The 12,648-nt window shown below is 44.4% G+C and overlaps 1 protein-coding gene across 3 annotated transcripts in view; it reads left to right on the top strand.

The window, feature by feature from the left end:
- The first annotated feature begins 10,809 nt into the window (after positions 1-10,809).
- LRRC56 (leucine rich repeat containing 56) overlaps positions 10,810-12,648 on the top strand; it is a 57,968-nt gene continuing 56,129 nt past the window's right edge. Inside the window, exons 1-2 of one of the 3 annotated variants that reach the window (XM_030949868.1) lie at positions 10,810-10,900; positions 12,155-12,296. In XM_030949868.1, coding sequence (XP_030805728.1) covers positions 12,263-12,296 — 34 coding nt within the window. In that variant the 5' untranslated portion in view covers positions 10,810-10,900; positions 12,155-12,262. Of the gene's footprint in view, positions 10,901-12,154; positions 12,297-12,648 lie in introns of those variants that run through there. The other 2 variants (XM_030949869.1, XM_030949866.1) reach the window with 2 other exon arrangements.

Genomic DNA, 12,648 nt, shown 5'->3' with positions numbered 1-12,648 from the left:
CCATTGACTATCATAGCTTGTGTTAATCTCCAGATGTTGTATTAACACTGGGTGATTTCCCAGTTCTCATCAGCAGTATGCTTTGATGGGGATAGAAGGTGTTAGCTGTACTTTCCCTTCAGTGAGCTGTTTAATCATTGGAGCTTACTAGCAGTGGGATTTGGGGGACTTAGGTGATCTCAAAGTGAATTTAGAGTAAAGCAATACCCTCCCTCTGGCTTCTCTGGGACGGTGAATAGGTGAGGGAATGGGTTCAGAACTGCTCCCTTTCCTCTTTTAAGCAGCGCTGGTGTGCTCTGGTGAGGACGAAGCAGGAAGCTGCTGCCTTCTTAGTCAAGATCTTCCTGGTTTTCAGGAGCACACTCAGACTGGCTCTCCTGCAGATCAGCACATGCCAGTGAACTTGTTGTAGCATGTTTAGCTGCACGTTCTTGTTGGCTTACGGAGGTCTGATCCAAAGCTTACTGCAGATACAGGGAGGGTTCACGTACTTCTTCAGTGGCCTTTGGTCTACTCTGTGGAGGCAGAAATACAACTGTGATAGATACATGGGTGAGTGAACCCTCCATTACCACCACATTTCACTCTGAGGAGATGGCAAAAGGGATTCTGCAGCCCGACCTTGTGCATCCCAGAGCAGTAAAAGCAACATGAATCCTACTTAATAAGTAATTCAAAAGCACTTTCTGGTTTGTGAATCATCTGCATCCCAGACTTTCTGAGACTCTTGGGTAATGAGACAAGAACAGTGCAGCTTCTGTAGTCATTTCTACCTGCTCGCTGGGCTGCTAGCCTGCTCTGGCCCTAATTTTCAGCTGTTCCTTTAAACTGCTCTCTGCAACTAAGCAATTCTCATCTAGAGATCTCAGACATGAAGTAATCCTCCCAGCTTTTCTATTAAAAAAGCCAACTACCATTAAACCTGTTTTACAGGTGGGTAGGCTGAGGCTCAGTCTGCCTGAGATCACAAAGTGTTATTTAGGGCCAAACTGCCTGGTCTGACACATTGCTGCAGCAGGGATGACCACTTTTCTTAGAGGAAAAGAGTGCCCAGGTGGAGGGAGGGCTGGCCTCTGTTTGTGTATGTGCTTTGCACACGACTGTGAAGCACATAAAGCTCACTGGCTGCATGGCTGGAGTCCAGGTGTCCCTTGGATGAAGATGCATGTGTAGGGTAAACTAAAATGCCGTGCTGGGCTCTGTGCGCTGAGCCGTCTGGCAGGTGGGAATGCACAACTCTGCCTGATTGCTTATGCCTGAGTCACCTCCTTCAGCATTTGCCACTGCCTAGCATGTTAGCATGCTGCCTGCTGGATAATAAATGACTTCATCTGCTGCAGCAGTGAGGATACTATTAAAAATTAACCCTGGGAAATGGTCCCACATATTTTTTTCATTCAGACACAGACAAGGGGGAAGAGGAGAGGAATGCTGTTGAAATGGGATTTGCAGAAAAGGCAAGTGGTGAGTTTTTAGTAATGAGGATGGTTCAGGCTTCAGTTTAATCACTGCAGTTGTTGGCAATTGATGATCAAAATTCAGAGGGCTTAAGGCACTTGATAAAGTTAAAAGCAGTGCAGGTAGAAAAGACTCAGTAGGCATATTGCAGAGGAGGTCAAAGAATGGGATAAATGGGGATTACTGTGCTGACATATAATTTATGACCTGTTTGCAGAAATAAATTAATTCATCACATGGATGATATTACCACTTTTAAGGAATGATGCTATCTGATTTCATCTGTAGATGAAACACTCTCAGTTTTGGTTTATGTATTGCATGCTTTTCTCATAGTAGCACACTTAAAACCACACCTTACCTATTGCAGCATGCAGAGTATATTTACAGACATGAAGGATTTGTATTAAATGTCTCAGGAAACAGTGCAACTGACAGACATATATTTCATTTTCTTGGCTTCTTTTGCCTCCAGCACCCACACAGTATCCATCAAATTGTCTGCAGTCAAATCCTCACAGGCTGCATTTGAGGCTTGGGCAAGGAGCCAGCCTGGTTTAGAGAGCAAAGTCCTGTCTGTCCGCACACACTTCCCACTGTCTGTGTGCTGCAGTCTGGAGCAGGGGAGCTCAGCCTTAGGTTCAACAAAAAATACCCCTTTAGCTCCCTTTGCATTGTTCCAAGAAAGGGATTTGGTGTGAAGCCTGCAGACACATGTATTAATGATTCCATTGTTGACACAAAAACTGCACCTTGTTCTGAGCCGTCATTCAGCTGGCTTTGGTACAGCAGCAGGCAGCACGTCCCATCCTGAGCCCATCCTGAGGGATGTCCCAGCTCCTTGAACTTCTCCCTTCATAGATGGTTGGTACCTATAGATGGTCTGGATTGCAGCACAGGCTGTAATGCCAGGTGCACTGACTGTGCAAGCAGATCTGCCCTCTGGCTGGCATGCTTTTTTCCAGAAGCATATTGTAGCTGTTGGTTTCACAAACATACTGTGATATGACAGCACCTATCCAAGGGCCAAGATGAGGTCTGCATGTTTGTTCTGAGTCACCTGCTCATCTCTCCATGGCAGAGGTATTTTAAAATGTTGGGCTTAAGCAACACTTCCTACTGCAGCAGGAAGAATTATATAAAGTTCCTTCATAGACAGTGTTAAAAATTTGCTGGATGAAAAGTACTCAGATATTGCTATGTCCAAATTGGAGACAATTCCTACTGTAAGATCTTTCCTTACCTTTGATATTTACGGAACCATGGTTGAAATATTCCTCAGGCTAATTCCTTTATTTATTGTCTCTCCTTTCTCTCTCCATCCAGACAGAGCTTTGTCATTACCCCCAGTCCCTGGTACCTACAAATAGCTCTTGCTGCAGCCAAGCACACTGCTGGAAAAAGGATCTTATTTTAATGCTTACTGACCAGGAGTTATCACAACAGTTGTCATCCATACAACACCAATTTATAAACATGGTCTTTGTGGAGCTTTTGGAAAGCCCAATAGCTTAGAGTTAGTTTGGCACCTCTTTGCAGAATAGATGGTGCATGTTGAAATCACTTCCTTTAACGTCAATAGATTTGAGATCACACCCATGGTGGGGTTATTTATTTCCCTCCCCTTCACCCCCACACCCCCCCGGGTCTCTGTATTTCACTCTCCAGGTTGCCAAGGGCTGTGTGTGTTGCTCATGTGTTGTGAAGGGAGTATCTCAAAGAAGAAAGAAGTGACCTGTGCAAACAGCTGTAGGCATATGTCCAGCTGCCCAATTCTCTAGAAAAGGAAACTGTGATCTACGCCTGGAAAATCTGCTTCCACAAGCCAGGAGTTAACCAGTAAACAATGAATATATAGTTGTGTCCTAGACACTTGTGCTTCCACTGGCTTTTAAGGAGAATGAGAAGGAAATGTATTTTTAACAACAGCTCAACTTGCAACTTGATCTGCTACTGCAGGGAGAAATCAACTGATAACTTGGATATTAGCCAGCTGCCAGTGTTTGGTACACAAGGTTACTTGGAATGGTCTGTGTTAATACAACCACAGCATGGCATAGGAAGTGGCCATTGTAGGGCAGGACAAGGGAAGCTTGTGTGTATTCCAAAGAAGATAGGTTCTCCCAGTGGTGATGTGTCAGGAGTGTTGGGGGATACACATTTCACTTTCTCAAAAGTCCACCTCTGTTTCTAACAGCGAGAAAGTCTAGGTATGAAAGGTTGTCTTGGTTTGGAAAGACAGGAGTCTGCTAAGGAAGGCAGGAGCCTCCCCTGAAATTGAGAATGTAAACCCTCCCCACCCCTCCGAATTGCTACAATTTTAAATTAAAGGGCTCTCAGGCAAAGATATGGGAGCAGGCAATAACAGTTCTTTAATAGGGAAGAAATAAAAAGAATAAAATAAACAATACAGTCCACTGGAACAACACTGACAGAGTCAGAACCCAACCTGACACCCTGTTGGTCAGGGTGTTGGTGGCAGTCCGATTGAAAATGTGGCTGCAGTCCTCTGAAGTATCAGGTGTGGTTCTGTTGGAGCAAGGGGGTTCTGTAGAGAAGGATGTAGTCTTCCTCTGAAGATCCAGGAGGAAAAGGTAGCTGCTGTTCCTCTGGGGAATCTCGTGGAGAAAAAACTGAACTGCAATTTCAGAATCTCGGAGTATATGGGGTAGCAGTGCTTGGCTCCTCCCTCTGGGCGGAGCATCTCACAATGGGATGTTATAGTTCTTATCAGTCATGCACCGATATTCAATAGTCTGTTATCAGCAGAGGTCCCCTCCCGAGGAAGGTGTGAATGTGGTCATTCAAAGAGAGAGATAAGGCAAACTGCTCACTTGACAAGGTAATCAGCCATACAGATGGTAATGGAAAACATCTTGCATGCAATCTTCAACAAAGGTCTTTGCTCGGACTGTGAAGGAAGTGAATGAAGGCAAGTCGCAGTACTATAGGAGCTTCATGCTCCTACAAATACCACTAGTTTGTGGACATGGGAGGATTACCATTCTGAATTTCTGTCTTCCTCTGAAGGGATTTGTTCAGCCATATGCCCACCACCCAGCTCAGGCACCAGGAGTTTCTGCTCAACCAATGTAAGGGTTGACCCGGAGTCTCTTCTAAGATGTTTCAAGAAAAGAGGATGGAGTGTTTAGCCAAAAGAGCAGGCATTCAGGCCAAAGAGCAGTGATAAAGTGCAGCTTTTCATGGCCAAAGAGCTGGCCTACAAACACAGCTGGAGTCCCCTGTGGAAGACAATATGCTGTGGTCACTGCCATGTACTGTCACCAGACAGTAGGGCTGCTGACAGATCCAGCCTTGAAAAGGTTGTTAAGTGAGGCTTTTGGGGTAGGTGTGAGATTTCTGTGGACTGGGATGTGTTTTATGGTTTTCAGTACTTGGAAACACTACCTGAACATCTGTCTGGGTCTCAGCCAGCATGCTGAGTTAGGTAATGAACCTGAATTTTTACTGAAACTTTTAGACAGTGCATAAAACATACAGAAGCATACCAATAATACATCTTTTCTCATCACTATTCTAACTTAGCTGCTGGAATGTAAGTACACAGTCCTTTTTCTAAGCATACATTATGCAGAATCAGAGCCAAGGTTGTAAAGAGAGTGCCTGGAAATCAGGTCTCTCCTGTCATTTTGGGGACAGGGAAACATTCTTCATTCTCCATGAGGATGGGATTCCTTCTAGTAGTCTAGAGGAAGTTATACATGGCAATGACCCAAATATAGATGAATCCCAAGGCTTTCCAAAGAGGCTATCCATGGAAAAGGCAACCTGAGCTGCTTAAATTCTAGAGAAAATCCCAGTATGGTATGGTGGTGTGTGGCATCATTTTACATTTCTGTGCGGTATTTGGTGAACTTGACTCCGGGCTGCCTGCAGCAGAAGGAGATGTGTAGGGTCAAAGGTTCCTTTGACAGAGCAGAGAGGGCCATTTTTACCTTTGCTCAGTTCATTCACTGATGCTGAGTCAGAAGGAAGCACAAATCGCCTCGTAGACTGTGGAGCTGAAACAATCCTGGGGATGGCAGGGCACTTGAGGCAAAAGGGGGACTTTGGCTCTTAGAATGTTAGGACAGGGAGCCGTGTCTTCAGGCTACAGGTGCTGGCCCTAGGATTACATGGGTGAGCACAGGGATGCACAGGGTATACAGTGTTTGTTCCAGTCTGCAGAACTGCCTGGCTCCATTTGTCTACCTGCTGATCTCCTCCCTCCACCTCTGCAGACTGCACTCCAGCCACCTTATTTCCTGCCCTGCAGGACAGGGATTTGTTGAGGACTTTTGCCAGAGCTGTTGTCTGTCTGGCTCACAGTGGTGCTGTTCTGTGATGGCTGAAAGCCCCGGTGTACATGAGTTGCATTCAGAGTAAGTTTTGAACTGTGCAAAGTGCATGCAAACTAGGGGTGTAATGGCATGCAAACTGATGCTTTGACCTGATTAATTTTTTTTAAAACTCAAATTTCTCCCCTCCTTCACATCATATGTTGTCACACTGATGGGAAGTGAAAATAACAACCCCTTTCTGATTTGGTAACATTTTATGGTGGCTTTGCATTGGCACAAAAAGCAAGTACACATTGGAAAGCTGCTGTTTCCCCTGTATGAAGACAGCTAGATGAATTTCACTGCTAAATCCTGCTTGGAAAAACAAACCTAAAAAGCACAGTGAGGCCACAGGTTCCTTTACACTGCAGCAAGCGATGAAAAAGAACAAATGCTGCTCCTGAAAAACTGTGGAGGAAGAGTCACTGACCATAACTCCTTTCCAACATCAATTCATTTTCCCCTTACTTTAATGTTGAAAACAAAGTTGTAACTCAGTCATTGACTATGGAATTCATCCCAGAAGAAATGCAAGGACCACCAACAATGTGGTCCAGGTGTGGATTATAAATATCATCAGGAAGAGACATTCTGTGTCCCAGGGGCGTTAGTCCTGCAGCCAGTGCTCTTCCTTTTATATTTTAATTTTAAGTCTACCATTTTTAAGGCTTCTCAAAAAGACTTTCTCTTGCAGAGGATTCCTACCACAACAATCACAGTGGTGCACGTAAACTGAATGAAGCCCTGTAGTGGTACTACAGTTGTAGCAACATTGCGGTTTATACCGCAATTCTTTGATAAAAATTACCATCTGGCAGTTGCAGAGAAGCTTTGGACTTGTCCCATACCATGGGACAGGATACCATACACTGGAAAAGCACATCTGTGCAGACAGCATCCTTGGGCTTTCCAAAACCAGGCAATAGTTTGACCCAAAAGAAACTGAGAAAGGTAGAGGGCCTTGAATAGAGGCACAAAATAATAATAATTTATACACAGGCATTTCAAGTTACCATTTATTCATCTGGAGTCAGGAATTAAATAAACAAGGGAGTATAAGCATACTTTTCTGGCTCTCAGTATTTTTTTCCAGTAAGAAGCTTTTGTTTCCTTTTTCCTGTAAAAATGTAAAGGGAGAAAAATATTACATTTACTAATTTATTTATTTACAACTTTTCATTATACTTAAGGGAGAAATAGGAAATAAGCCCTTCTGGAATTAGGCAGTCCTGGCTCAGTGGCTCAAATATTAATACATCGCCCTATCTCACCTTTGCTACCTCATGTCTTTCATCCTAATCAATCATCTTGACTGCACAGTAATGCAACTACTTCTGAGTAGAATCTCTTGGTCATGAACCAGAATCTGCTTTTCTAAAGCAATAGCACAAAGGAAGGAAAGATCTCTCTAGTGTGGCATCCGCAAAGGGTATTGCTTTAAAGTAAGTGGGATTCTGCCAGAGTTCTTCCCTCCCAGCAGAGCTGAGGCAGGATTTAAGCTAAAGAGATATCCCAACACAATTGAAGCCTGTCTTAAGCTTACCTTTTCCCTAAGAGACCCTACACCATGACAAGGTACCATTAGGTGGTTTTATTGCCTTCTAGTACCCCCAAAATTTACCAAGCCAAGGAGGGTGTTCACTTTCCTTGAGCGAGCATGCAGCAGAGAGAGGAGACAGATTCTGTCACTCAGCACTGGCTCAGGACCTCAGAAGTGTGTGGTCACCTTCAAAGGCCACACACGGTTTCTGTGTGACTTTGGTGACATCAGTAGTTTGGTTTACTTGTTTATAGAAGCAAGGGCAACATAAAACTGTGAATGCCCATCTTGCAGTGTGAGTTCAAACACTCTATAAAAACTGTTATCAAAAGTTTTTTCAGGTCTAGTTCAGTTTGAAAAGATACAGCTTTGTATAAAATGCCAAATGTTTCCTGATGAAGCTTTCCTTTCTGATTGCAGTTTATGAATTCACATAAGCTTGTGAAAAGGAGCAAAAACAAATGCCCAGATTCATTGAATCAGAGAAGATGTTTTATTAACTGGATTCTCTCATTGCCCTTTCTTTTCATGCCAGGTGCAGTAGCAGAAAAATAAATTCAATTTGCAGACTCCTGTCATCCTCCAGATCTTTGGATCGGTCTCTCAGCCTCATTCATTGCTTGTGAGGATGAACTTCTCAACACCTGCTGTGGTTGAAACTGTTCTTACATCATCTCCTGAACACAGTGACTTCAATCACGTGAAACCATGAGGTTAATGCCACAGTCGAGACTTCAAAGCTGTTTCTGCAGACCTGAGCTGATTTTTTTTTTTTTAATGCTACAGTAGCTGCTGGTTCTTAACCAGCAGAAGAATTACCAAAGTTGTCAGTGTTCTGCTTATCATGCAATACAAGAAGATGGGAAAATTTTCTAGCAGAACTGCAGTCTGGGTGGGGGTGGCAGTACTGTAGGATGAGTTCTCCACTTAATCTCAGATTAGTTTTGATTTTTGTCTTTTTGTATAAAATGGAGATGAATATCCTTGTTCTGTATTACCTACTTGAACCAGATGACCTTTAAAAGGCTCCTTCCAACTCAAACTATTCTATGATTCTATGAAATTGTTAGTTGTGCTAGAAAAGGGATTCTCACAAGAAAAAAGGTGATTACAGGGCTTACTAATGAGGGTAAGAGATCAGGCTACAGGGGGAACTATCTTTAGAGAGACACTTTGAACAATCTTTCAGAAGGGGGGAGACACTGATACATGTCTAAATGAGTCTGAGTTATGTGCAGTAGCAGAAAACTTTCCTCTGACCAGAAAGTTCTCTCTGGTTCTGTGTTTCTGAGTTGTAGGACAATGAAATTCTTAAATGTTAATTATGCAAGTAGCAACAGCGATTATCTATTGATCAATAATATTAATTATAGACTGGATTGATTGGATGTTGCTTGTGACTGAATAAAACCAGAAGAACAGACAAATCTCTTCTTGTAAAATAAGACTCCCAAAGGAAAAGCAAGTTTATCTAGGCTTGGCTTTTAGAGGAGGCTTCACCCAATTCCTGTTCATTTGGGTAGCACCAATGGAATTAATCCAGAGTAACGCATTTTTTGGAGTTCCTGTGAAGGTGAGATCAGAAGCAGGTCCACTGTCTCCAGGTAGGTCCAAGGTATGCTAATTGTCAATACTAGGATTCTAAAACTTTCTTGGATAAACTGAAACATAACTTTTCTTTACTATAAAGCTTCATGAATGTACAACATGGTTCCTGCATAGACATCACATCAGCTCCACAGTTATTAATTTACAGATTTCTCACTGACCTTAGCTCAGCTCTGGGAATAGTGCCAGCACAATTACAGTAACTCTGAATAAAGAGACATAAAGCTTCTGTATCCACCTTGAAATTGTGCCAGAATTTTTTCTTCCTCAGTGATGGAAAGATGCATTTCTTCAATTGGTTTCAAATAGTTCAGACTGTGTTGGCCATAAGTAGATTATTTCCAGCAAAACAAGGAAAAGAAGAAAATTGCCTTGCAGATGTGTGCATACACAATACAATACATGTGATCCACAGATAATCTTTGGGAAGTGTGTCCCAAGAAGGTGTGTGTTGGGAAACTGAGTCAAGGTGATTTGAGCTAGTTACCTGGGGAAAAAACGGCCGAGTTGGGAATAAAAAGCCAGGGGCAGATATTTGATTCAGTATTGTTTTCACTGAATCACGCTACCTTCCTGGAGCACGTCAAGGCCCATTGCCTTCCTTCCTGTGAAGATGGGCAGCTGGATTGCAATGACAGCAGGTGGAGCTGAGTGTGCTCATCACCTTGGAAAATCAGGCCCCTGGTGATTCTCCCTGATGTTAATTGACCGTCAGACCCTGCAAGAGGGGAGTCAACACATTTCCTGACCTATGGTTTAAGTGTTTTCCAAACCCTAGAGTAAATTGAATGTAGTTATAGTGGAAATGCTGATGCAATCCACCAGCAGCTGCTGCCCTCCCACATCCTCACAAAGAAGGTGTGAGGGGGTGAGTTGCATGCAAGCAGTGTAGTCAAAACCCCAACCACTTCTACATGGTAGGCAGGACTCTGTGCCTTCCCTCCAGACCGCTTGCCTTCCTGCCCCTGAGATAAGCACTGCTGAGGGCTGTTCCCTAGAAAATGCTGGGGACCATCCTGAAGGTAAACCCCTGAAAATGCAGGCTTTTCATGTGGGACCACTGAGCACGGAGGAGGATGTAATAGGAATCCTTCCTTGCTGCCTGATTTACAAATCCTGTATTGAAATGTGGAAATGTAGGTATCTTCTGTGAGTGAGAATGGTAAGAGCTGCACTCTTGCACTAAGATGTTTAACGATGTCACCAACAAAAGTTGAACCACATCTGTTGGATCCAGATTAGTACAAACTTCATTCTTACGTGTCTAATCTTTTGACAATTCTGGTCTGGAAATTTATTATTTTAATCTGTTTGGGTTTTAGTTGGTTGTTTTGGGGTTTTTCTTTTTTGTTTTTTGGGTTTGTTTTTTTTTTTTTAAGTGCGAAATCATTTGGTGAAACCAGCCTTGTTATCTGCAACAAGCTGCATTTCTGCATTTTTGCACACACTGCAGGAGTGTGGGATCACCTTTGTGCACGATGATGTCATTGGTTTTTCACGGGTCGGCAAAAGTTTTGCATATTGCGTGGAACGGAGATGTCTCCAGCCCCTTCTTCAGCCGTGTGATCACAGGTCACCCAAATCCCGCACGGGTCCTACTGCCTTTCCCGTCCCGTTCCTGTCCTCAGTTCCGTGCCCACCCCTGCTCCCCCCATTTTGCTCCCGCTGTTTGCCTCGCCGCTTTTCCCACTGCAAGCGCGTTGCTGTGCTACTCCCAGCCCTGAGCCCTTCCAGCCCCAGGAGCCTCTCCAGCCTCTCCTCCTCCTCCTCCCGGCGCGGGCAGCGGGCGGGGCCGCTGCGAAGGGAGGATGGACGGACGGACGGACGGACGGATGGGCGGGCCCGGGGGCCGCTCCAGGTGCCGGGGCCGCGGCGTTGCCGGGCGACGGGCGGCCGCTGTCGCTCCCTCCCCGCTGCTCTCCCGTTCTCCCCGCGGCCCCGGCACGGCCGGCAGGTAGGAACCGGCCCGTGGGGAGAGACGGTGGGAGCCCGGAGGGGCCTGTGTGTGTGGCGGGGTGGGCCCGGGGCTGGGTTCCCCTCCTTTCCCAGGGCTTGTGCACCGCGGTTAAGGGGCGTTGGGAAAAGGCCGTTGTGGGGGCCACGGTGTCCGTGTGGGACACACTGCCCGGGGTGGGACACGCAGGCTGGAGTGGGACACGCTGTCCGGGGTGGGACACCTCCAATGCTTCCCAGGGTTTGAAAACCCCAGCAAAGCATGTGCATCACTGTAGCAATCCAGCCTACGTGCCGGTGGAAAGCACCTGAGGTCTGAGATTGAAAGTCTGTTTATGTTCTGGTAGATGTAACAGCGTGTTTAAATTTTATGTTTTTGTGGAACTCTGAGAGAATGAAGTTAATGAATAAATAATCCTGGACAGGTGTAAGTTGTAGAAGTATCCCCAGGTGTTTCACCCTGAGGGGACCGGCTCCTCCATGGTGCCCCCTCAGCTGCTCTTGAAGGGCTGAAGAACCTTGCCGGTGCCAAACTTACGGCTTTAAAGTTCCTTCAGCTTCTTGCAGAAAGGGCTCAGGTGTGGTCCCTGCCCTGCTCATGACCCCTCTGTGGTATGGAAAATTATTTCTGTCAGCAAGAAACTCTCTTTGCCCCTCATAGTTTTAGCAGTCAGTAATTAGTTAATTGGATACCTTCAGTGCTCCCTTTGTCTTGTCGGTGAGGCCTGTGCTCTCCTGGCTCTGCACCTGTCTCATATAGCTATTGATTCCTGATAGAAATGTTCCTGCTCACCTGTTATTTTCCATTTTGACTGCTTTTACATGGCAATATTTTCTGACAACTGATACAGCGAAAGTATGCTAAATATTGACATTAAACTTTTATCCCATGCTACCCCAATGGCGATGTTTTCTCTAACACAGAATCAACTTACTCCTACCAGAAAATCAGGGTTCCTTTTGATCAGTAAAAAGCTTATTTTCCCCAACTATGTAGATCCTTCTCTATCAAGTCCTTCACCTTCTCATGGTCTCTTTGGGACCTCTAATGAGGTCTTAACTTTCATTAAGCTCTTCTAGGCTCTACTGCTTCATGTCCTGTTCCACTTTTAAGCCCTATTGAGCATGGACTTCTGCTGCTACAGTAAATAAAGTACTTCTCTTTATTAATTGCTAAGTGCTCAGACTCTCTTGGGTTTGTTTTGTTGTTTTGTTTTTTGTTCTCTTGAAGACTGTGTTCTTACTGTTGTTTTAGCAGGACATGGTACAATTAAATAACACTATGAGCACCTGTCAGTCAAGATAAATGAAGATAAACAGCTGTGACTACTAAATTAAAATCTCTGTAGGAGAGGAATGGGAAATGATGCAGAACAGCAGTGGCATTGGAAGAAAAGGTAAAGTAATTTAAAATGTACAAATTACTGAAAATGTTTTAGAACCTTTTAAAATTACTCTCCAGTCTAATGGTATTACTTTTCTTCATGTTATTTTGTCTGGTTTCGACTTGCCTAAAATTGTGGATTAAATGTACAGTGTTCAGGCATGTCACATCTCAGAGTTGCTGGCGTTAACAGGTTTTGTTGTGGAGGTTTTTTTGGTTGTGGTGATTTTTTTTCTGGATTTTGTGATCTCTCACTTGGCTTTTATACTGAGGGTGACTATGCTCCTGTGGGTCTGACCTCTCAAGGAATTGATAGATGGGCACACCTACCTGTGGGCAGCTCAGTTAGTTAGTTGTACACTGCT

Source organism: Camarhynchus parvulus, chromosome 5 (assembly GCF_901933205.1).
Source record: "Camarhynchus parvulus chromosome 5, STF_HiC, whole genome shotgun sequence".
In the NCBI taxonomy this organism is placed as follows: domain Eukaryota; kingdom Metazoa; phylum Chordata; class Aves; order Passeriformes; family Thraupidae; genus Camarhynchus; species Camarhynchus parvulus.
The sequence above is the reverse complement of the archived record's forward strand: the minus strand, read 5'-3'. Positions and strand labels throughout refer to the sequence as shown.